This window comes from Phoca vitulina, unplaced genomic scaffold (genome assembly GCF_004348235.1).
Source record: "Phoca vitulina isolate PV1807 unplaced genomic scaffold, GSC_HSeal_1.0 scaffold2, whole genome shotgun sequence".
Classification (NCBI taxonomy): domain Eukaryota; kingdom Metazoa; phylum Chordata; class Mammalia; order Carnivora; family Phocidae; genus Phoca; species Phoca vitulina.
In genome coordinates this window covers 76,329,782-76,353,624 of record NW_022589705.1, presented here as the reverse complement: position 1 = coordinate 76,353,624, position 23,843 = coordinate 76,329,782, and the positions used below count along the sequence as shown (strand labels likewise).

Below are 23,843 nucleotides of genomic sequence, written 5' to 3'. Positions count from 1 at the left end.
GTTCGTTGAAGCAGGGGTTCTCAAAGTGTGGTCCCTGGGCCAGCAGCCTCAGCAGGCCCTGGGAACTTGTCAGAAATGCATACTGTCGAGCCCATCCCAGACTTACCGAATCTGAAACTCTGGGGCGAGGCCCAGACATTTGTTCGAACAAGGCCTCCAGGTAATCGTGATGCGCATCCATCTGAGAGCTACCGGAGAAGGGGGGGGGGGAGGCCACAGCCTTTTCCGTCCCCTCCCAGTGGCTCTGGGGACAGCAGCTGGAGAAAGGGAGAATTTTCAGCCGAGTAGTTTTTATTTGGTTGTTATTGTTTTCCTATCACATTTGTCAGAAATGACTCAGGTCCGGCTTGAGAGAGGGTGTGTGAATTCCTTAATTGTCACACACTATTACTGTTTTTTCACATTTGTGTTCAGCCTAAAAGAGAGTGAAAATAAACGTAAAGAGATCCAAACTACCAAATTCAGCCTCCCAACACCTTGTCTGTCGAGGGAAGGGGTGTGACGATAATCCCATCTTCAGTCAACACACTCGAGCTTCTGTGTCAGGGGACACAGACACCTCACTAATAACTAGAATTCTGGGTTCCCAGGGTTGGGGTCCAAAGTCTGCTCCCACATGACCCAGGGCTACACCGTTCCAATTTCCTCACTGTACAGCCTTGAGCTGGAGTCAGACTCTGCCATCTGTCAGCTGTGTGGTCTTGGGAAAATCACTTGGCCTCTCTGGGCCTCAGATTCCTCCATCCATGAAATGAGAGTAATAATTCTCACCTTGCAGGCTTGTGGTGAGGTTGGAGGAAATGTATGTAGCCTAGTGGTGCCACACACACGCTGTGTGACCTTGAGGAGTTTAGCGTCTCCTGCATGTCGCCTCCCCTCTACTACCAACAAGCACACACCGTATAGGGCGGCTGCGAGGTTAGGGGTTATAACCATCTTACCACAAGGCCTCGTGATGGCAAGTACTCTGGCAATGTCAGCTATTATTGTCATTAAGCGCATAATACCATGCCCGGGGCCTAGAAGATGCTCAATCCATGGCGGCTACTGGTATTATTCATTTCCATCCTCAACTTGAAGACAGCTCTGACCTTACTTCCAGCTTCTGCTTGCTTCAGAGTCTCCATCTCACTGATGCCTCCTGGGAGTTTGCAGTTCGTGCCCTTTCTGCCAGTTCATCTTGTGTCTGACTCTCAGTCCCAGCCTCTCTTGGGTCTCCTGTTGTTTGCTCTTGGCCTGGTCTTTGCCTTCTTTGTTCTGGCTTCCTGCCCCATTCCCGGGGCCAATTTCATAGGCATCAAATTTGCCAGACCAGAGTTGTTAAGTCCCAGCTCTGTTACTCACTAGCCGTGTGACCTTAGACAAAGGATTTAACCTCAATTTTCTCATCTGTAACATGGGACTAATAGGGGTGCCTGGGTGGCTCAGTCAGTTAAGCGTCTGCCTTCGGCTCAGGTCATGATATCAGCGTCCTGGGATCCAGTCCACTTGGCTCCCTGCTCAGCGGGGAGCCTGCTTCTCCCTCTCCTTCTGCCTCTCCCCTTGCCCCTCCTCCCTGCCCGTGTTCTCTCTCTTGCTCTGCTCTCTCTCTCTTAAATAAATAAAATATTTTCTTAAAAAATATTTTATTTATTTATTTTTTCGGGAGAGAGAGAGAGAGGGAGAAAGAGAGCGAGAGAGCGAGTATGGGGGGAGGGGCAGAGGGAGAAGCCGACTCCCCGCTGAGCAAGGAGCCCCATGCGGGACTCGATGCCAGGACCCTGGGATCATGACCTGAGCCAAAGGCAGACGCTCAACCAACTGAGCCACCCAGGCGTCCCGCTTTGTGAGTTTTGACCTTTTATTTTCCTCAGCCAAGCCTAAACTGAGCCGATGTCCAATCCCGTGAAGCACTGGGAAGCCTGAATGACATGATGAACCAGAAAGTATTTTGTAAACTCTCCAGTTCTCACACACGTAAGGCATTTATATTTTGGCGGTGGTTGTGACCGTAATTATGATTGGTTTAGGAAGAATGGGTTGAAATTGCCTGACACGATCCTGGCAGAGATGAGAGGCTCTTTGTTCTGCTTCAGCAGCGTGTTTCTGAGGGCTGTGCATGGGTAACAGCGGTACTTGATACTGTCGGGAGAGGAGTCACCAGCCTCTGGTCTGGATGCCAGCAGCATGACTGCGTGACTTTTGTTGAGCTGGGGCCCAAACGCTCAGGCACCGGCTGGCAGGTAAGCATAAAGGCTGAATTGGGACGGATGGGTTTAAATCCGGGCTCCCCCTTTACTTGCTATGTAACCCTGGGCAGGTTACCAAACTTCTCTGAGTTTCAGATTCGTCATCTCTAAAATGGGAACAATTATAGCCCCTATGACATAGGGTTGTCATGGAGATTCAGTGACATCACATACCCAGGAGGGAAAAAGATAAATCTGTATGCAGTGCAGGGTTACAGATTCTTCTGCTCTGACTACTAACCCTTGACAAATTACAAATGTACAGAGTAGATTCAGGCTTGTTCCTTCTTACCTTTTTTGATTCATTCAGTAAGAATACTGAATGGGCCCCACTATGCACTTAACTATGTACCAGGTGATGAAAAAAGCTAGTGAGGTGGACTTAGACCATGGCATCCAAATACAGCTAGCTCAAAGAATAATTAAAAAAAAATAGAGCCAGTTTTTTTGAGTGCCCCTACTCTTCTCTTACTGTCATCTTTTTCTTGAGGGCTCCCTTTGAGGTTTCTGCCATAGCTATGTCGGTCTACCCCCTCCTAATCAGTAGATGTTTGGTCTCAGGAAGACCTCAGTCATAATTCATATTATGGTGCAAATGACTACAAATCTCTCAAAGCATGGACCTGCCAGGACCTGCAATGACCCATCCTGTAAAGCGGACTGCCCCTGAAAGGGTGCTCCAATGCATAGAAAGCAAGAAGTTTCCAGGCAGAAGGGCCTAGAGAATTCATTCAGTCTGAACCCTCTCAGTTCACAGCGGAGAAACCAAGCCAGGCAGAGGGAACCTTGGTCGAAGCAGGATGACCCAACCAAGGACACCCAGCAGTCATGTGGCCAGGCTGAGTGGGGAGCAGAAAATGGATCTTCCATACTCTCATGGTCTACACCATATATATGCTAAGCACCTTCCGATTAGGTTGCGCACAATGCCCTAGGGAGATACTGAGGCAGGATAAGAAATGCCTCCAGCTTCCAAGAAGCCTACAGCCCGACAGAGAACATAAACACATATGTTAGACTAAAGAGCTCTTTGGCCCCACGGATTTGAAATGCTGCCCCCATTACCTATCAAATTCTCCAATATGCATGAGACTATTCTAGATTCTGTTCTGTTTTACTGCCGTCTCTTCCTGCAGAGCACCATGATGGTTTAAAGACCATAGCTTTGGGCGCCTGGGTGGCTCAGTTGGTTAAGCGTCTGCCTTCGGCTCAGGTCATGATCCCGGGGTCCTGGAATCGAGTCCCGCATCAGGCTCCCTGCTCAGCGGGGAGCCTGCTTCTCCCTCTGACCCTATCCCCTCTCATGCTGTTTCTCTCTCTCTCTCTCTCAAAAAAAAAAAAAAAAAAAAAAATCTTAAAGACCATAGCTTTATAAAATATTTTGATATCTGGTCGAAGAAATCCTCTTTCTTTCTTCTTCTTCTTTTTTTTTTTTTCTAAGATGTCTTAGCTATTCATGTACAATCACTGTTTCAGATGAACTTTTGGATTAGCTTTTGAGTAACACACATACTGAATCTTCTTCAGCCAGGCACTGGGCACTCTGAGGAGTCAGGCACTCAGTTCCTGCCCTTGGGAGCTCACAAAATAGCTGGGAAGTGTAACCAAACAAGAGGTGTAAAGCAACAACAGGAATCTCCTGCTCTGGGTAACAAGAGCCAAATGAGTGAGGAGTCCACACAGATATAACTGCTGTGAGTTCCATTGTCCCTCCAGGCTAGGAAAGTCATGGGACGCTCGACAGGGAAGGTGACATTATACTGTACTTTGATAGGTGAGCAGGAGGAGTTTGTCAGGTGTAGAAGAGAAAAAATGCTTTGAGTTGAGGAAGTCAGAGAATGCGCCTTGGAGGAGACATTTTATTTGAAGGTGAGTAGGAGTTTGCCCCATTCAGAAGGTGGGATGAAGGGAAAGATTGCCCTGAGCTGGGAAAGTCACATCTCTGAAGACATTTTAGCTGGGTTTTGAGTTGGAGGAATCAGAGAAGATGCTGGGAGAGGTAATTAAATAAGAAGGATTTTATTAGAAAAGTAACAGAAGGAGATGACATTTGACATGGGCTTTGAGGGATGGAATGAGCAGATCACCAGAGTAGAGGTGAGAGGCACCCGGGAGAGGAGGTAGTCAGAGAAGATTTCCCAGAGCAAACAGGAAACCTCCTGGCTTCCTGCCCGCTCGCTAAGATGCAAGATCCAGGAGCTGAGCTTCCCAGCGTGTAGGCGCTCGGGATTCTGAGGCGGCGGCTCTGCAGGTCCCACTTCACGGTGTGGGGTAGCAGTGGAGCCCGCCGGGCTGGGAAGATTGAAGCTTACTCAGGTTTGCCGAGCAGGGTGGCAGAGCTGAATGCTTTATGTCGGAATCGACCAATGGGGTGGCGGCACCCGGTTGCCAGGGCTACGGAGCGGGGCGGGGCCTGGGCGCCAGGGGCGGGGCCTGGGCGGGGCTTATATAAGCGGGCGGCAGGCGGCAGGCGGGGCGTGGGGTCGGTGGCTGCTGGGCGGGCGGGGCGCAGGCCGCGGGGCCCGAGCCAGGGGGAGCGGGCGAGCGGAGGCGCCGAGGATCCGATTCACTCGCTGGGGAGACCTATGGGCCGAAGCCGTGTAAATGCGTTTTAAGGCGAGTGCGGGGAGTGGCTCGGGGAGCCTCCGGGGGCAGGCGCCCTCGGCTCCAGTGCTGACCTGCCCCCCGGCCCCCTTGCCTCCTCTCAGCAGGAGCCTCGGCTCCGCAACTGCCACTCCTCCTTGGGGTGTTGCACAAGTTTCGAGGTCACCGGCGACCCCCCCTAGCAGCGCGCCTGGCTCTGGCCCCCGCGAAGGAGGACGGGGCTTGGTAAGGGGGTGTGGGGGGCGGGTCCTCGGCCCTGCACTCGGGAAGGCTCACCCCGGCAGAACCTCAGCCTTCGGTTCCCGCCCGGGAGCCCACAACCCCTACCCACCATGTGGCCCCATGCACGCTTAGAATCCTAGCACGTCAGGACCTGCCCCCCCCCCCCCCATTTACAAATGGTGAAACTGAGGCTCGGAGAGGGGACAGGGCGTACCCAAGGTCACGGAGCGGGGGCGGACTCGAACCTAAACTCCTGCTCTGGGGCTGAGACTCCTTGGTGGGGCCACTCCCAGCCTTTTTAGTTGGGCGTGGTCAAGACTGAGTGTCCCCTGAAAACTTCCCCACCCGAGCTTCTTGGCTTTCCTGCTCCCTCTCGTTCTTTCCCTTTTTGCTAAAACCCGAATTTCATAACTGGAAAGGATCTCCAAAATAATCCATCCATTTTATAGATGGGGAAACTGAGGCTCGGAGAGGCAGTGACATCTTAGGCATGTTATGCCTTGTCCCAGGCAAGATTCCTGGTCGTCCCCACCCTTCCCAGGGGACCTAAACTCCCCAGGCTTGTGCTGGCGGCGGGGTGTGTCAGGACTGGGCGCCCCGGCTTGGGGAGGTCAGAGGGGCAGCGGAGGGCAGCCCCCCCAGCCGGCCCCCTCACTTTACCCACCCCCTTCCCCCGCAGTGTGTTGCATACTTTCTAAGGCGGCCTGGCGGCGGCTTCATCCAGCCCATCGGCTCCTCCTCCTCGGCATGGCTGGCTACTTGAGCAAAACAGACTTTGTGATGGTGGAGGAGGGCTTCAGCACCCGAGACCTGTTGGAGGAGCTCACTCTGGGGGCCTCACAGGCCACCGCGGTGAGGGACTGGGAGTGGGGGTGGGTCTCTTGTTCCCTGTGCAGGCCCAGCTGCCTTCTCTGGAAGGACCCCTGTGGCCCTCATCTTCCTTCATATTTGGCGTTCAGTCCTTGCTGTTGGCCAGAGACGGGCTCATTTGACCCCCATTTCCTTGTTTTTGCCCCAAACTTTGTCCTTCCTGCCTGCCCTGCCCTGATGAACAGCACCACCACTATCTACCCAGCCCTCTAGGTCAGAAACCTGGGAGTCCGGCTTCCCCCTGTCATCAGGGCACCACCAAGCTCCTTACACCACCTGCCGGGGTGCTCTGCCCAGCCCTGGCTTTGTAGTTCAGACCTCATCTCTCGAGGGGCCCACTGACCTCCTCCCTGCCTCATCCCACCGGCTCCGACTCCATCACAGCCATGCTCAAGCTCAGAATTGTCTGGCGGTCCCCCACCGCCTGCAGGGTCAAGCCCGAGCTCTGCCTTCACAGCCCCGCTCCCGGCTTTGCCCACAGCGGACCATGCTCCGTGGGAGCCGACCAAACGACCGCTCTGTTTCCCGATGACACCATGTGCTGTTATCACCCCTCTGCCCAGGCTGTTCCCTCTGCCTGGAATGCCCTTCTGCCGGCCTCTCTCGCCCTTACCTATTTCTGTCCTTCCTCATTACTCATCAGTGTCACTTTGTCCTAATCTCCCAGGCTGATTTTGTATTTCCTTTTCTCTGTGGCCTCCACTGCCTTGTGGAGGAACTCCCGCGGAGCATTTATTGAATGGGCCTGTCATTGCTCAAAGCGTTGGCTGTCTTCAAGACCCAAGCCCCTTCAGGGCTGGAGCCCTCTCTGGTCAGCTCTGTCCCTTAGCATCATGTCAGACACCAAGTGGGCTTCAGTAAAAAGAAGTGTAGCATAAAAGGGAAACAGTTCCAGCGAGGGTTGAAGTAATGCTGTCTCACCCAGAGCCTCGTACATGTTTTGCCCTGAGCAAATCTGTGATGACCGGTTGCTCACGGGCATGGGTCGCAGTGGCGGTGGGACTCACGCAAGGCTTCAGCGAGCGCCTACGTGTGGAAGGCCGTGGGCGGCAGGCCATAGCTTTGGCCTGCAAGGAATCTATCTTTTTCTGGAGAAGATGAATGTATATAAAGTTCCGATTCTTTGAAAGCATGTGCAAAATGCAGTGAGAGCATTAAAGGCAGAGTTAACGGCTTTATTGTTTGGGAGAGGTGAAACTTGAAGGTAGACTGGGAATTTGCCAGACCCGAGTGGGGGCAAGGGGATTCTGCGCGAAGGGCGTGGTGGCAGTAAGAGCTTGGAGGGGGGGAAACGCAGCAGTGTGGGGCTGGAGCTGGAGCTGCGGTGAGGGGAGGAGGGGCGGGAGCCAGATCACAGAACCCCGAATGCAGGCCTTCTGTGCAGAGGATTGTGGAGCCGGGTGGCTTGGCGGCCAGAGCCGGGCCTGGGGCAGGTTTGCCGGGAGGACGGCGGATGGCACGCACCAGGAGGGAGCCGAGCGGGGGTCTCACATTCACTCTTCTCGCGCAGGGTGACGTCGCTGCCTTCTTCGTGGCCGACCTGGGTGCTGTGGTGAGGAAGCACTTCTGCTTTCTGAAGTGCCTGCCTCGAGTCCGGCCCTTCTACACCGTCAAGTGCAACAGCAGCCCCGGTGTGCTGAAGGTCCTGGCCGAGCTGGGGCTTGGCTTCAGCTGTGCCAACAAGGTGAGCCCCTGCCCCCCGCCGGCACACTGGCCCTCGCTGCCTGCTCAGCACGCACGAGGTTGGGGTGCTGCCCGCGGGCCCTGGGGAAGCAGGGGTGACGTGCCATTGGCCCCTGCCTCCTGGGACGGGCCACCCACTTGGGAGGGGGGTTGAAGGGATGAGGGAGGGAGAAACAAGCATGGAAGTTCTAAACGGGAAGCCGTGTGTGTCTCTGGGTAGGTGGGTCACCTTTTTAATGGAGATTTTCCAGCTTCTTGGCATAGAGCTATACATGGTATTCTTCTAATTAAAACAAGACAAAACAAAACAAAAATACCTTCTTATCATTGTTTTTTTTTCTTTTATAGTCTTAGTAATGTGCGACAGTACATTTTCTCAACTAATCCTTTGAGAATTCTGTTGTGTTGCCAATTTTTCTGCCTTTCTAATGAGATTAATGCTGTTGACTTAATTCCCCTCCTGCTCTCTCTAGATTTACTTTGCTTATTTACTGTCGTTCTCTAGTCGTTGAACTCCAGCGTGCGGGTCAGTGTGTAACTAGGTTGACAATACAGTGTTGAGTAAGACAGCCTCTGCCGTCTTGGTGTTGAATGCTTCGCTCATCTATTTTCTTCCTGTTCTTAGTTGATGAAAGGCTTCAAGCTTACAAAGTTTCCTCAGAGTACCGCTTTGGACATATTTATTCATTCAGCAAACCTTTTTTTTTTTTTTTTTTTTTTAAAGATTTTATTTATTTATTTGACAGAGACAGAGATAGCGAGAGCAGGAACACAAGCAGGGGGAGTGGGAGAGAGAGAAACAGGCTTCCTGCCGGGCAGGGACTCGATCCCAGGACCCTGGGATCATGACCTGAGCCGAAGGCAGACGCTTAACGACTGAGCCACCCAGGCGCCCCCAGCAAACCTTTTTTGAGCACCTACCAGGGGGCACGTTCTATTCTAGGTGGGGATTTAGCAAGTGAACAAACCAAACCAAGTCAAACAAAAAAGGCTCTTCTTTCAGGGAACTTGCTTTCTAAAAACCAAATAAGTTAAACAATGAAAATCTATATTATTTTAGATGGTCAATGGTAGGGAGAAAGTTAAAGTGGGGAAGGGAAGTAGGAAATGTTGGGAAGGAGGATTGTACTTTTATGTAGTTTGGCCAGGGAAGGCTTCGCTGAAATTTGAATACAGACCCGAAGGAAGCAAATGATCAAGCCAGGTGGATAACTAGGGGAAGAGCTTCCTGGCAGAGGGCACAGCAAGTGCAAAGGCCCTGAGGTGAGAACAAACCTGGTGGACGTTGCTTTGTGATATTGTCATTACTGTTATTTTTTTTAATGGTTAGTAATGATTGTTTTGAGGGGAACTCCTTTCAAATCCTGGTCAACAGCATGGTTGAGTGTTGTGAGGAGGATTCCAGAAAGGGACCCTGGAGGAGAAAGGAGGAGAGCTAGCCTGGGCAGGATGACAGGGGTGGAGGGATTCTGGGTGGGAAAGAGGTGTGCACCATGGTGGGATGGTGAGAACAAGCAGGTTAACCTTTCTCAAAGACTACGTTAACGCTCTTAGTGATAGGTGAGTCTCTCCCCATTGTCACCTCAAAACCCCCTTGCGTTAGCCCTTGCTTTGCACACCTAGATTCATGTGTGTCTCACATCTAGCCCGTGAGGTGCGTAGGGAGAGAGATGGCCATTTTACAGTCGAGGAGACTGGGGGCCAACCGCACGCAGCTCGCTGGTAGCAGAGCCTGGACGTCCCCCCGCGGGCATGCCGGGGCTCGGCTCTGGGAGAGGAGGGAGGGGCTCCTTTTCCAGCCTTCTTTGTCTAGGGGTGAAGAACAGGACCCAAACCCCCTGACTAGTCCTGTGTGTCTGGAAACCCAGAGGTGGGGCCTTGTGCGTAGCCGTCTGGCCTCAGGGCTGGCCTCCAAAGAGCAGAGTTAGAGGGTGTTAAGGGCTTAGACCTTGAAGTCCGCAGGGATGTTAAAAGCACGTACTGTTGCTGAGTGCTTCTGTCCTGCCAGGCACTTTGCCGATCGTTTTCTGTATATGATGTCATTTTATTCTCGCAACAACCCTGTGAGGTAATTATTACTACCCTGATTCTGACAACAGCCCAGTGAGGAAGCATTTAACAGACTGGCAAGGGGGCGCAGGGGGAGAGCGACTCGCTGGGAAGTGGCCACGTGAGTAGGGCCAGCGGCAGTGGGGTCTCCAACTCTCTCGCTGCATCTTTCCCTTGGGGAGGGCAGGGCAGAGCTCAGCCCCAGCTGGTGACGATTGCCTTCCTAACCCCCAGGGCCGACAGAGGCCACGCCCCCTCCCCGCAGGTGGGAGGAGCCGGCTTACTGAGAGGTGGATCGAGATGCACAGCTTCTCTTGAAAGGCCGACGCTGCCCTCTTCTGGTTGGCCATCACTAGCGGCTCCGCTTAACATTGGCCGACATTGACCCAGGGCCGGTGTGAGCGGGGCGGTAGTTATGCCATGGACAGGTCAAGGGCACAAGCCACACCTTGCGTGGGGCTCTGGTCCACCCACCCACCTTCCCAAGGACTTAATGTCACCTCCCCTGCCCCCATCCTGCCTTCTCTTGCTGTCTCTATCAGCATCCTCCATCCCCTAGCCCAGTCCCACGCTCCCTCTTTGGGGCCAGAGTTGTCTAGACTCGCCTGTATGTGTGCACCTGGCTCTTTCCCTTAGCCCCGGCATCTGAGCCATGCGTCCCCATTTCCACTGTCACTACTCCAAGGAATCTCTTACTAACATCCCCAGCGATCTCCAAGATTCAGTAAGTTCTTGATTTTAAACATGCATTTTGAATTATTCAAAGAATGCATTGATTCATTCACACACACATGTAGGCCTTCAGCTTTCTGTTTCCAGAGATAATCACCGTTATGAGTTTGAGTTTGGTGGGTATATGGTGTCTAAAAACTAGGTACAACTATGATCCATAGAAAATGTATTAAATGTAAAAGATGTTTATGTGGTGGGTACTGTGTCGCAATAGCTTTAAACTCGGCAGGTGTTGAAGATCTGTCCATCGTGTCCATGCATTTAGACCTTGTCAGGGACATTCCTTGGTCCTCTTATTTTCCGGACTCTCAGTAACGTTCAACACAGCGACTGTTGTTGTAGTAAGAACATTTAATGTGAGGGGTGCCTGGGTGGCTCAGTCGGTTAAGCGTCTGCCTTCAGCTCAGGTCATGATCCCAGGTCCTGGGATCGAGCCCCACGTTGGGCTCCCTGCTCAGCGGGGAGTCTGCTTCTCCCTCTCCCTCTGCCCCTCCCCCTGCTTGTGCGTGCACATGCACCCTCTCTCTCTCTCTCAAACAAAATCTTAAAAAAAAAAGGAACACTTACCTTGAGATCTACCCTCTTAACACATTTTTGTGTGTACAGCACAGTATTGTTGACTATAAACATGGTTCTGCAGATCTCTAGGACTTCCTTCATCTTGCAGGACAGGAACTTTATACCCACTGAAAAGCAACTCCCCATTTGTGACAGAGTCTTTTTAAAGACACTCAACAATAACCTATGCTGCTAGTTTTAAAGACTTCAGACGTCAATCAGCTGAATGGGAGTGCTGCTCTGTACCTGCCCCCCGACCCCCGGCACCTGGGAGAGTCGACACCTTCCCTCTGTACAGACACGGGTTGCCAGACAAGGTTTGCCATGACAAGAATATATATATATATATATAATTTATTTTTTTTATTAACATATAATGTATTATTTGTTTCAGGGGTACAGGTCTGTGATTCATCAGTCTTAACACAATTCACAACGCTCACCATAGCACATACCCTCCCCAATGTCTATCACCCAGCCACCCCATCCCTCCCACCCCCCACCACTCCAACAACCCTCAGTTTGTTTCCTGAGATTAAGAGCCTCTTACGGTTTGTCTCCCTCTCCGGTTTTCTCTTGTTTCATTTTTCCCTCCCCTCCCCTGTGATCCTCTGTCTTGTTTCTCAAATTCTTCCCATCAGTGAGGTCATATGATATATGTCTTTCTCTGATTGACTTATTTCGCTCAGCATAACACTCTCCAGTTCTATCCACATCGTTGCAAATGGCAAGATCTCATTTTTTTGATGGCTGCATAATATTCCATTGTATATATATACCACCTCTTCTTTATCCATTCATCTGTTGATGGACATCTAAGCTCTTTCCACAGTTTGGCTATTGTGGACCTTGCTGCTATAAACATCGGGGTGCATGTGCCCCTTCGGATCCCTACATTTGTATCTTTGGGGTAAATACCCAGTAGTGCAATTGCTGGGTTGTAGGGTAGCTCTATTTTCAACTTTTTGAGGAACCTCCATACTGTTTTCCAGAGTGGCTGCACCAGCTTGCATTCCCACCAACAGTGTAGGAGGGTTCCCTTTTCTCCGCATCCCCGCCAACATCTGTCGTTTCCTGACTTGTCAATTTTAGCCATTCTGACTGGTGTGAGGTGGTATCTCATTGTGGTTTTGACTTGTATTTGCCTGATGCTGAGTGATGTTGAGCACTTTTCCATGTGTCTGTTGGCCATTTGGATGTCTTCTTTGCAGAAATGTCTGTTCATGTCTTCTGCCCATTTCTTGATTGGGTTATTTGTTCTTTGGGTGTTGAGTTTGATAAGTTCTTTATAGATTTTGGATACTAGCCCTTTATCTGATATGTCATTTGCAAATATCTTCTCCCATTCTGTTGGTTGTGCCGTGACAAGAATATATAATCTATGTGCTGTTCCCCCTCTTCTGGACGTGTCCTTCTTCCTCCCCTCTCTGCAGGTCCTGGGTACCCGACTTCCCTCTCTCTCAATGAGAGAGCTCCTCTGGATTCTGTCTCAGGCTCCCTTTCTCTTGTAAACTCTCCCTCCTCTTAGGGAATTTCATCTCCTCCCACCACTGTAAATACCATCAGTATGCCGCCACCTCCCACATTTTGATCTCCAGCCCAGACCTTATATCTCCAGCAGCTGCCGGGATCCCACAGGACGCCTGGAACCCGGTGTGTTCCAACACGCTCACCATCTTCCCCTTGGAGAAGGGCTGCTTGGCCTGCTGGGCATGGAGTCAGACAGCCCCACAAGCCAGCCACCACCAGGCTTGCCGGCCCTGGCCCCAGATCACCTCTCTCCCGTCTGTTCCCTCACCCCAGACGATTGCGACCAGTCCCCCCAGAATCTTCTCGGCCCTTCCTGAGTCCGTGTTCACATGGTAGCCAGAGTGATGTGCGTTTAAACCTTGCAGTTAAAGTGCAAATCTGACTGTGCCATTTCCCTCCTTGAAACCCTTCCAACGGATTCCCTTGACTTGCAGGATGAAATATAAATCCACATCAGCCATCTTGGTCTCCCTGTTGGCTCTGCCCACCTCCCTGCAACCTTATCTTCCCCCGTGGTGCTCCCTCTGCCCAGGTCACTCCAGTGTTCCCTGTTTCTTGACCAGGCTGAGCACATTCTGCCTCAGCCCCTCAGCCCAGACTGCTTCCTGCTACCAGAACCATTCTTTCCTTACCTCTGGGCCTGGACGAGGCCTCCTGTGGAGCTCAGCTTAACTTTCTGACCCTCAGAAAGGCTGTCCTTGGCTCCTCACATCCGGGTCCCCCATCCGGTTCTCTAGTATCCTGTGCTTTTTCCTCAGGGCTCTGCGTTTGTAACTCCTTCATTATTTATCGCTCATTTGTTCTTACCTATTTTCCCCACTGCCTGAAAGTTCCACAGGGTCAGAAATTTGTCTACTTTACTCAGCATTTGTTTTCTTTAGCACCAGGACAGAGCCTGGCATCTCAATGGATGCTCAAGAAACACTTGTCAGCTCAGCTTCGAGGTTGAATTCTCCATCACAGTACTGTGGTTAAGAGCTCGTGTGCTGAAGTCTGACAGTCCTGGGTTAGAATCCCAGCTGGGCCACTTACAAGCTGTGTGACTTTGGACAAGTCACTTCACCTCTGAGCCTCTGCTTCCTGCCTCATAAAATTATCATGAGGATTAAATAAAGATGTACATAAAATATTTAATGGTATGGCTGGCATATGGAAATCCTTCAGTGAATAACACTAGTTATCGTGTAAGTGTTTCTAATCAGAGCTAAATCACAAGCCCCAGATTGCTACCGTGGCTTCCTCCTCTTACCTCATATGGTGAAGCCGGGAGCAAAAGCGCATTTGCACATCCACTCAGACTCAGGGACTTTGGAAGCCAGCTGTGGGGGCAGCAACTCCAGCTTCGTCCCACTCTGCTGCTTGCTGGCTGTGTCTCTGCAGGCAGGTGGACTTCTCTGAACTCAGTGTGGTCCTCTGTAACGTGTGGCCAATGCATACCTCACGGGGCAGTTCAGGCATCACGTGAGAATGCACGTAAGTAGCCCGTGCTGAGAAGTTGCTACATTAAAATTAGTCTTATTAGAAACTCAGGATGGCTAAAGATGGCCCTGTGTCTCCCATGGTGTTTCAGAACAGGCTTCCTCTTGACTTCCTGCCCTCCATCATCTCAGACTTGACTTTGCAAGCTGGGTCTGCCTCCTCCCTGCTGTGTCGTCTCGCTGAGTACCAGGTTCCTTCTCTCTCTAGAGCGGAGCCAGGACCCCTTTGACAGGGTTACTGTAAGGAGTAGATAAAGCAGTGAATCCAAAGCAAGAGTTCGCAGACGATGGATGGTCACCAGATCCAGGCCACTGCGTGATTCTGTCAAGTTCTATCGGATCACAGCCATGCTCGTTCACTCATGCACCCTGTCTGGCTGCCTTAGTGTTGAATAGATGTCATGGAACCTATATGGCCAGGGCGTCTGGGTGGCTCAGTCCGTTGAGTGTCTGGCTCTTGGTTTTGGCTCAGGTCATGATCTCACGGTTGTGAGATCAAGCTCCACGCTGGGCTCTCTGCCTGGCATGGAGTCTGCTTTGGATTCTCTCTTCCTGTCCCTCCCCCTCTGCCCCTCTGCCTCCCCCTTTGCCCCTCTCCCTCCCCCTCTGCCCCTTTGCCTCCCCCTCTGCCCCTCTGCCTCTCTCCCTGCTTGTGGCTTGCTCATAAGCTCAGAGGTGCTCTCTCTCTCCCTCTCTCTAAAAATAAATAAATAAAATCTTAAAAAAAAAAAAATAAAAGAACTTATATGGCCCACCAAGCCTAAATAAACTACTTGCTCTCTGGCCCTTTATAGAAGAAGTTTACTGACATCTCATTCAGTGCCTGCTTGTGGTAGGTGCTCAGGGACAATGGTTGCTCTCATCATCATCCTTGTCTGTACCATTAATGCAGCAATCAGGTGGGACGGTGTTCTGTAAAGGTGAGGAAGAGGAGGCCCTGGGGACGGAGGGGCTGGCCAGAGTCACCCAGTGCAGCGCCATGCGCACAGCAGGCCTTGGGATGTGGGATGACCTGTGTCAAAGACTCTTGGTCTGGTGAACTTTACAATACATCAAGGAATATTCTTTTTTTTTTTTTTTTTTAAGATTTTATTTATTTATTTGAGAGAGAGAGAGAGCATGTGCAGGTGGGGGGAGGGGCAGACAGAGAGGGAGAAGCAGACTCCCTGATGTGCAGGGACCCTGAGATCATGACTTGAGCTGAAGGCAGATTCTTAACTGACAGAGCCACCCAGGTGTCCCCAACAGGGAATAGTCTTTATTTATTTATTTTTTAAAGATTTATTTATTTATTTATTTGACAGAGACAGAGCGAGAGAGGGAACACAAGCAGGGGGAATGGGGGAGGGAGAAGCAGGCTTCCCGCTGAGCAGGGAGCCCAATGTGGGACTCGATCCCAAGACCCCGGGATCACGACCTGAGCCGAAGGCAGATGCTTAATGACTGAGCCACCCAGGCGCCCCAGGAATATTCTTTAAACACTAAATCTGTCAGGAAAATGTGTCAGGTGCCTATTGTTAGGGCTATCATGACTCCATGTAATGTCTTTGAGTGAATTAGAAAATGTACCCATCCTTGAGGCACTTATTATAATGAATATACTGATTTTGTGAGACTGAGATGCTTTACTGCCAGGAAGTTGTAACAAATATATAAATCTATAGTGGATCCTCTATGAATGGGACCTCCCTCCTCTCAATTGTACAGTGCGCCACCTGCACAGCTGTCTACGGCAGACTTGTCTGTCAAAGAATGGTGAACCGGCGTGAGTCCTGATTTTCACATATCTGTTGTGTACAAATGAGGCCCACTTCTTAGGGACCTCCCCCTGCATAGCTATGACTCTGCCCCTCATTTGTGCTTCCTCGACTTCCGTGGGCCTGGTAGGCCCTGAGCCTCCTCACCATCACCTTTGGGACCCCACAGGGAGAGATGGAGTTGGTCCAGCGTATTGGCGTCCCTGCCAGTAAGATCATCTACGCCAACCCCTGTAAGCAAATCGCACAGATCAAGTATGCTGCCAAGCATGGGGTCCAGCTGCTGAGCTTTGACAACGAGGTGGAGCTGGCCAAGGTGGCAAAGAGCCACCCCAGTGCCAAGTAAGCAGAGAACCACTCGTGGGGAGGGCTGCGCTGAGTGTGAGGGCAGAGGGGGAGGGAGGAGTGGCGCTGGAGCAGAGGACCCTGCCCTGGACCCGGCCACAGTCCCAGGAGTCTGGGGCGGGCGCTCCTGGACTGGACCCAGCGAGCCGGGGCCTGATGAGGGCCAAGGCAGAGATTCTGGGGGTCAAAGTCACAGGCTGAGGGAGCAAGAGGAGGGTGGTCAGGAAAGCTGCATGGAGGAGGTGGCCTTCAAGGTGGGCCTGAGGAGGGAGTGGAATTAGCGGAGCACATCAAAGCACAGAATGCGAGGAGGTCGGAAGCGGCCGGGGGCGTGTGAGGGATGAACAGAAATTTGGTGTGGCCGGAACAGACCCTGTGCGAGGGGTGAGGGCAACCGTGATGGCTGGTGGGTCACGGTCCCAGGGCAGGGACCTGATGCACAGGGGCTTTGGCGGGGGTCAGGGCTGGACGTTTTGCTCTGGCTGAGGCTTTCACGCAGTCGCCTGATGCCGTCGGGGGCTCCAGGGAGGGCCTCCTCGGGGTGATGGGGAGGCCGGGGGGGCCACTCTGGTTCACCCAAAGCAGCTTCCATTTTGTCGGTTTTACGTGATATTGGGGTTCTCAATAAGACTGTGTTTAAAAAATGGTTCCCCTCATACAAGAAAAGTTGGAAAAGCCTGGCCGGTGTAGAGGCTGATTCGGAGGAAGTGGAGCTGCCGGGGAGAGCTGGTGAGGTCGGGACCAGGGCAGGGGCCGCGGGATGGGCCCAGAGACGTTTAGGGAATGGAAGGGACGGGCCTCGGAGGCTGACTGGCAGTGCAGGGACAGGAAGGGGTGAGGGCCCCGTGGGGTGGGCGGCTCTGAGTTTATACCCCTGTTCTCCGAGAGGACGTGGTTGGGGTCGGGGGGGTGGGGTCCACGCGGCAGAAGTGCGCTGTGTATCTCCTCAGGGTGGTTCTGTGCATTGCTACCGATGAATCTCACTCCCTGAGCCCCCTGAGCTTCAAGTTTGGAGCGTCGCTGAAATCCTGCAGACACCTGCTGGAAAATGCCAAGAGGAGCCACGTGGAGGTGGTGGGGGTGAGGTGAGTGCCCGGAAGCCCCACCATCCCTGTCAGGCCCACTGCCTCTTTCCCAGGAGTGAATCCATTCTCTATGAGACCTCCCTCAGGGCCTCCAAGGAAGGCCTGTCCCTGGGCCTAGAATCCTGCCATTGGAGAGTTTCCTCTCTTTGGAAAGAAAGTTTGGAGTGTCCCATTGCCTCAACCCCATGGTTCCCCAGAAGATCTTGTCCCAGGAGGCCCCAGGAGGTACCTGGATTTGCAGGAGTTATACCAACTTATTATAGGCTAAAGGTTGTGCAGCCAGATCTTTGCTGCGCTTCTTCGCTTGCAGGGATAGGGACGAAGTCGTGATAATGACCTAATAGTATAGCTTTCATTTATTCTGTGCTTAGGATATGCCAGGCACTGTGCTAAACGATTCAGGAACATTATCGCACAGCCTTGTGGGACCTTATCCCTACTTTATAGATGGGGAAATGAAAGCACAGCGCTGACTGAGAGGAACGTACGGACCTGGCTGACTCGGGCCCTGCTCCTCATCCCAGAAGGCTTAGCCCCAGTGGCAGCATGAGGGGATGGGAGGGACACCAAGTGCTAAGGGACCTCGGATCTAGTCTCTTGTCCACCCCTCACTTGCCCCGTGACCCTTGGCAATGCATTTACCCTCTGGGGCCCTCAGTCACTATATCTGCAGAATGGGCATGCTGCCCATTGTGCCTGTCCAAGGCTGCTCCTGGCGGGGGCTGAGGCGGTGGCACCTGGGGCCCTGCATGTAAGCCGAGGGTCTTCCTCCCTTCCCAGTTTGCACGTCGGCAGCGGCTGTCCTGACCTTCATGCCTACACTCAGTCCATCGCAGACGCCCGGCTTGTGTTTGAAATGGGCGCTGAGCTGGGCCACGGGATGCACATCCTGGACCTTGGCGGTGGCTTCCCTGGATTGGAGGCGGCCAAAGTGAGATTCGAAGAGGTAACCCGGGGTCAGAAGTGTGGTACTGGGCTCTGCGGGAGGTGGGGTGGGCATACCTGGCACTGTTGAGTGGGTCCCAGGCACGGTATGCTGTGCTTGATGCTTTACCCGGATCATCTTATTATTAGCCCCATGTTACAGCTGAGCAAACTGAGGCTCCTTGAGGTTATGTCACTTTCTGAGTCTACGGCAGAGCTGGCCACACATCCAACACTCTCTGACTCTAGTCCATGCACATATTTGAAGCTTAACCAGGCCTATTTGCATAAGTCCTGAAACTCTCTGAGGGCCTGGCATGCTCTATTCTCCCTCAGGTGAGCTGATGAGAAATCAAACGGGAGGGCAGGGAAAGGAAAAGCCCACCTTCTGTCTGCTTCTTTCTATCTGAGATGAAATCAAGAAAAATGTGCCCCCGCAATCCCCATTCCAACCACTAGGGGCCGCCTCTCCCTAATAAGAGCCAAGTCCTGGGACATCCGCATCTCAGGACTGACCCTAAGAAAATAATCCCCCACAGACGCAAAGAGTTAGCCCCAAAGATGAGCATCGTAGCAGTGTTCATAACAAAAACCCAGTGGACTTTCCTGGTCCGTCTAACACTCGGGAAGTGGTTAAATTATGGTACATTCGTATGACTCCCGTGTGAGATCATTCACGGAGTCTGTTGAGTAAAACAGGTTATAAAACATGTATAGCCTTATCATGTTTATAATAAAAAACAGTGTTTGTATAGAAAAAGAATTAAAGGAACTACTCCAAAAAGTTAACAGTGATTAACAATCTGGATGATAGAATTGCAGGTGATTTTGATTTTCATTCTTCTCTGTATTTTCTGTGAAAAATGTGTCATTTAACACATTGGTCATTTATGAAAGATCTATATCAGGGCTTCTGGAACCCGAGTACAAAGTATTATGTTAAGAACACCTCTTCCCATTGTGGGGGCGTTGAGGAAGGTGATTTACACAAGCATAAGGGTCTTGACCCAGCTCCGTCTGCCTCCTACGTCAGGAAGCCTGACCAACTGTCTCTAGTCCCCAGTCTGGGGCCTTAGTAGCTGCCAAGTGCTTCTTTCTGAAATCAAAGAAGCTTTCAAGAAATAGAGTTGCAGCTATAGCAAGTCCTCAGTATGTAAACCCTCCATTTCACATATGTCATTGTCCCCCATCCCTGTCCCACCAGATTGCTTCTGTGATCAACTCAGCCTTGGACCTGTACTTCCCGGAGGGCTGTGGCGTGGACATCCTTGCCAGGCTGGGGCGTTACTATGTGACTTCGGCCTTCACCTTGGCAGTCAGCATCATTGCCAAGAAGGAGGTCCTTCTGGACCAGCCTGGAAGGGAGGGTAGGTGCCAGGTGGGCAGCAGAGCCCCGTTTTTTCCCGAAGCTAGGGACAGTGGCTGGCTGAGCAAGGTCTGGTTTTAGGGGATGGGAATCTGGAGGATGGATCCTTTCTTTAGGGAAACTTACAACCAAGTCCCCTTACCCCCAAGACACTTATTTAGTGTTAGTTTTTCCTATGCATGTTTACATTTTATGAAGATTGAGATCAAAACAACCTTAGGGAGAACAGATACTTTATTAACCCATTGTACAGATGAGAAAATTGAGAGCCAAAGAGAATACAAGTGAATTGCTTAATAGTAAAAAGTACAGCCTGCATTTGACCCCATGTCTGTCTCCTCTCCAAAGTATAGGCTCATACTCATCCTACTGCTGCTCATAACATAATGAAAATAATTAATGACAACTTATATTTGTCTAAGCCTACTTTATAGATGACAGAACATAGTTGAGTCACTAGCCCAAAGTCACATAGCTGGTGAGGGGCAATGCCTGGATTCAAGTTCAGGCCGGGCTGACTCAGGGTTCTCTGCCCACATTGCAGCATCAGCACTCATCCCCGCCCTTCCAGAGAGATCAGTCCTTCCAGCAGCCCCTTGAGTGAGTGGGGTTTGGGGCTCTGATCTTGGAGCCTTCTGCTCCAGGGTCCCAGGCAGGAGAGCTGAGGTGTGTCTTCCCCTGAGAATCCATTTGGAGGGGTGGTGGGCTCCAGGTAGAATGTCTTGTGTGTGTGTGTGTGTGTAGAGATGACATTCTTCTGGCTTCCTTTATAAACCTGGGTAATTACCGTATTAGTCCAGCCGGGAGACCTGGTTTCTCATTTCAGCTCATGCGTTGCCCCGTGAGGGAGCTGTGAGGGGGGTTTACATACTGAGGACTTGCTATAGCTGCAAGTCTGAGCGAGCGGCTTAACCTCTTGGGGTATCGAATTTGGGTGGGCTGCTCTTTGGCCTTTGCTGGGGCATCCAGGGGCTCAGATGCAGGCAGGAAGTATGTCCTGTGCAGGGGTGCTCACCTGCAAGGGTGAGTGCACCACGTGAACCTCATGTCATAGGAGGCAGCAGGACCCATCCCATAGCTGAGGAAGGGGCAGCCTTTTTGCTTCAGTTACCCATCATCCTTGCTGAGCCTCCCATTGTGCCAGCACCCCGCTCCCACCCCTTCACACTGCTGCTTGTGCTGCCCCTGACCCCTCCCCTCCCCACAGAGGAAAATGGTTCCACCCCCAAGACCATCGTGTACCACCTCGGTGAGGGCGTGTATGGAATATTCAACTCAGTCCTGTTTGACAACACGTGCCCTACCCCCATCCTGCAGAAGGTGAGCCTACCCCACGTGGGCCTCTTTTCAATCGTGTGTGTGTGTGTGTTTAAATAACATTCTGGGGGTGTTTTTATCTCATTTTAAACAAGTAAAACATATTCATTGTAGAAAATGGCGGGATGATGAAGATCACCCATAATCCCACCATGTAGAGATAGACTCTTTGAACATTAGATTTCTTTTTAGTCTTTAAAAAAACGTATTCTATTTTTAAAAATAAAGTTGGATTGTATTGTTTTGTAACTGCTTTTTTCCATTCAGTATGGGTATAGCTCTTTCCATGCCGTCAGTTAACCTTTGACAACATGCTTTTTGAAGACTACATAGTATTTTAATCCATCTAACCTAGTAGTCGGTTTGCTATTTTCGAGCGTTGTGAGTATATCTATCTTGACGTCCATGTCTGATCAAGCCCTGGAGTGAATTTCTAGAAGCAAACAGAAACAGTTCATCTTTAATGGGTTTTTCCAGGGTGACAAGGGAACAGGAATGGACAAAGAGGGGAAAGAAAATCAGACACACCATTGTAGTTTCGCATCTCCAGGCCTTTGTTGTGTGGCCCCTTTTCTGGAAGGGAACTTCAGTGCCTAACGGGCACCCAGATCATCATGAGCGCTCAGTGTGTTTTTGTTTTTCTCTCTTTTTCCACCCTGTCTAGTTTTTTAAGACCCACTCAAATGTCAGCTCCTCTTTGTAGCTCTTCCTGCCCCTTATCTATCACAGGCAGAAGGAGCCCCCCCCTCCACCTCCACCTCCACCTGCCCATGCCATGACTTGGTTATGTCCTCGTTCCATAGCTGGGTTGTTCAATGTGGTTTCCTCCAGCTAGTCTGACTAAGCCTCCCTGATGTGCTCAGAAATTCAGTTTTCCGCTGTGATGCACCGGTCCTGCCTGCATTCTTGTGGTTTCCCACATCCGACCGCACTGAGAAAGGACCAGGTTGGCCTAGGCCAGCCGAGCCCCAGGTCACACAGCAGGCGGCAGCTGCTCCCCAGGTCCTGTCCCCCTCCAGACCCCCTCCACCTTCCAGTGCCTCTTTTCCTGTCACATGCCGTCCCTGACCCACTCCGCATTCCCTTCATCAGCAACTCAGATGAGCAGGACTGTGGGCCCAGCTCATTACCACACCCCCCATTCAGGGTCTCCATTTTGATTAATCTCCAGTTGGTATTCCTGCCTTGGACACCAGGATGTTACTGACCCTCTTTGTGATCAGTCCTGTTCCTCCTCTGGACGCTGTTGAAGTTTCATACTTTGGGCTGTCAACCACTTACCAGGTCCAGCCATGTGACCAGATCCAGGGTGGGGCCCCTGTCTAGTGGTGGAGGTAGTTGACGACACACACAGTAAATTAGCTGCAGTTGTGTTGGGTGTGTGTTAGAGGGACCCAGCCTGGCTGGGGGTATCTGCATCTTCTTCCCCAAGGAAGGTCCCCTTCACGAGTCATGGTGGCAGCTTTGCATCCCTGCTCTTCGTTCCCCAGGACTTTGTGTTTGGACCTCAGGCACAGAAAGTCCTATTAAACATAATCAATTCTTGGTTCAAAGTATACTTCTTATCGCTGGAGCCTTCCTGGCTCTTTTTTGTTTTCTTTCTTTCTTTTTAAAAATTTAATAAACATTTGAGTACGCTCAATATGCAAAGCCCTATCCTGAGGCATGCACAGGCCAGTAGGTGAGACAGAATTGTCTACGCTCTGGAAATGCAGTCCTGCTGGGTAGGGGTGTGTGTGTGTGTGCGTGTGCGCGTGTGCGTGTGGTGAGCAGTACGCAGGCTACAACAGTGTCATGAAAAAGCACAGAAAACTACAGAAGAAGTGTTGCTGGAATTTTTTCAAAAATATTTTAATATATTTAAAAGGAAAGGACTTGAGAAAAATCATAATACCATTATCAAATTAAAAATGAACAATTCCATAGTATCCCCCGTCATCCTCCTCATCAATGGTTTTTCTAGTTGATTTGCTGAAATCAGCAGCCAAAAAAGGTCCACATACTACATTTGGTCGATTGTCTGTCTCTTAACCTATTGGTTTCCCCAAACTCACTCTTTTTTTTTTTTTCATTATTTGTTGATGAAACTGAGTTGTTGGTCCTGAAGTTTCCTGCATTCTGGATATTCCTGATTGGTGGATTCCCTGGATTTCCCTTCGGTGTTATCAAATATATTATTCCATGCCCTGTATTTCTTTGAAACTAGATAGTTAGATTTCATGGTTTCAGTAGATTCCTAATCAGTTTTGGGGTAAAAAAGTTTCCTGGGAGGACTTGTCTTTGTTTTTTTTTTTAGTAAAATAAGCATTCTTATCATTTTACCGCCTCATTCCTTTGTCTCTTCCCATGCAAAGTACCCACGATTTAGACTCATCTGTTACCATTTTTTTCATATAGGTTTTTTCTTTTTTTTTTAAATATAGGTTTTTTTTTCTATTGCGGTAAGAATACTTAACATTAAGATCTACTCTTGTAACAGATGGTTAAGTGTATGATCCTGTACTATTAGCTACAGGGTGGGCTATAGCAGATCTCTAGAACTTGTTCATCTTGTAGAGTGGAAACTTTATGTCCTTTGATTATCAACTTCCCATTTCGCCCTCCCATCAACCCCCAGCACCCATACTTCTATTCTTTGTTCCATGAGTTTGACTATTAGATACCTCATATAAATGCAAGCATGCAGTGTGTGTCCTTCTGTGACTAGCTCATTTCAGTTAGCATAATGTCCTCAACATTCATTCATGCTGCTGCATGTTGCAGGATTTCCTTCTTTGATAAGGCTGATCATGTTCCATTATACAAATATGCTGCATTTTTTTAATCCATTCATCCATCCATGGACATTTAGGTCTTGGCAGCTGTTAATAGTGCTGCGATGAACACGGGAGTGCTTGTCCCTCTTAGAGATCTTGATTTCAATTCTTTTGGGGGAATACCCAGAAGTAGAATTGCTGGATCACACTGAATTTTTTGAGGAAGTACCATCCTGTTTTCCACAGCGTCCGCATCATGCTGCATTCCCTCCGGCAGCATACCGGGGTTCCAGTTCCTCCACGACCTTGTCAACACCGGTCGTCTTTTGTTTTTTTTTG

General features: G+C 50.7%; 1 protein-coding gene across 3 annotated transcripts in view; it reads left to right on the top strand.

Moving 5' to 3' along the window:
- The first annotated feature begins 2,057 nt into the window (after positions 1–2,057).
- The window catches only part of AZIN2 (antizyme inhibitor 2), a 42,895-nt gene continuing 21,109 nt past the window's right edge, over positions 2,058–23,843 (top strand). Inside the window, exons 1-8 of one of the 3 annotated variants that reach the window (XM_032388484.1) lie at positions 4,922–5,057; positions 5,734–5,906; positions 7,435–7,608; positions 15,881–16,053; positions 17,007–17,141; positions 17,922–18,087; positions 19,270–19,432; positions 20,639–20,751. In XM_032388484.1, coding sequence (XP_032244375.1) covers positions 5,802–5,906; positions 7,435–7,608; positions 15,881–16,053; positions 17,007–17,141; positions 17,922–18,087; positions 19,270–19,432; positions 20,639–20,751 — 1,029 coding nt within the window. In that variant the 5' untranslated portion in view covers positions 4,922–5,057; positions 5,734–5,801. Of the gene's footprint in view, positions 2,223–4,729; positions 5,058–5,733; positions 5,907–7,434; positions 7,609–15,880; positions 16,054–17,006; positions 17,142–17,921; positions 18,088–19,269; positions 19,433–20,638; positions 20,752–23,843 lie in introns of those variants that run through there. The other 2 variants (XM_032388495.1, XM_032388479.1) reach the window with 2 other exon arrangements.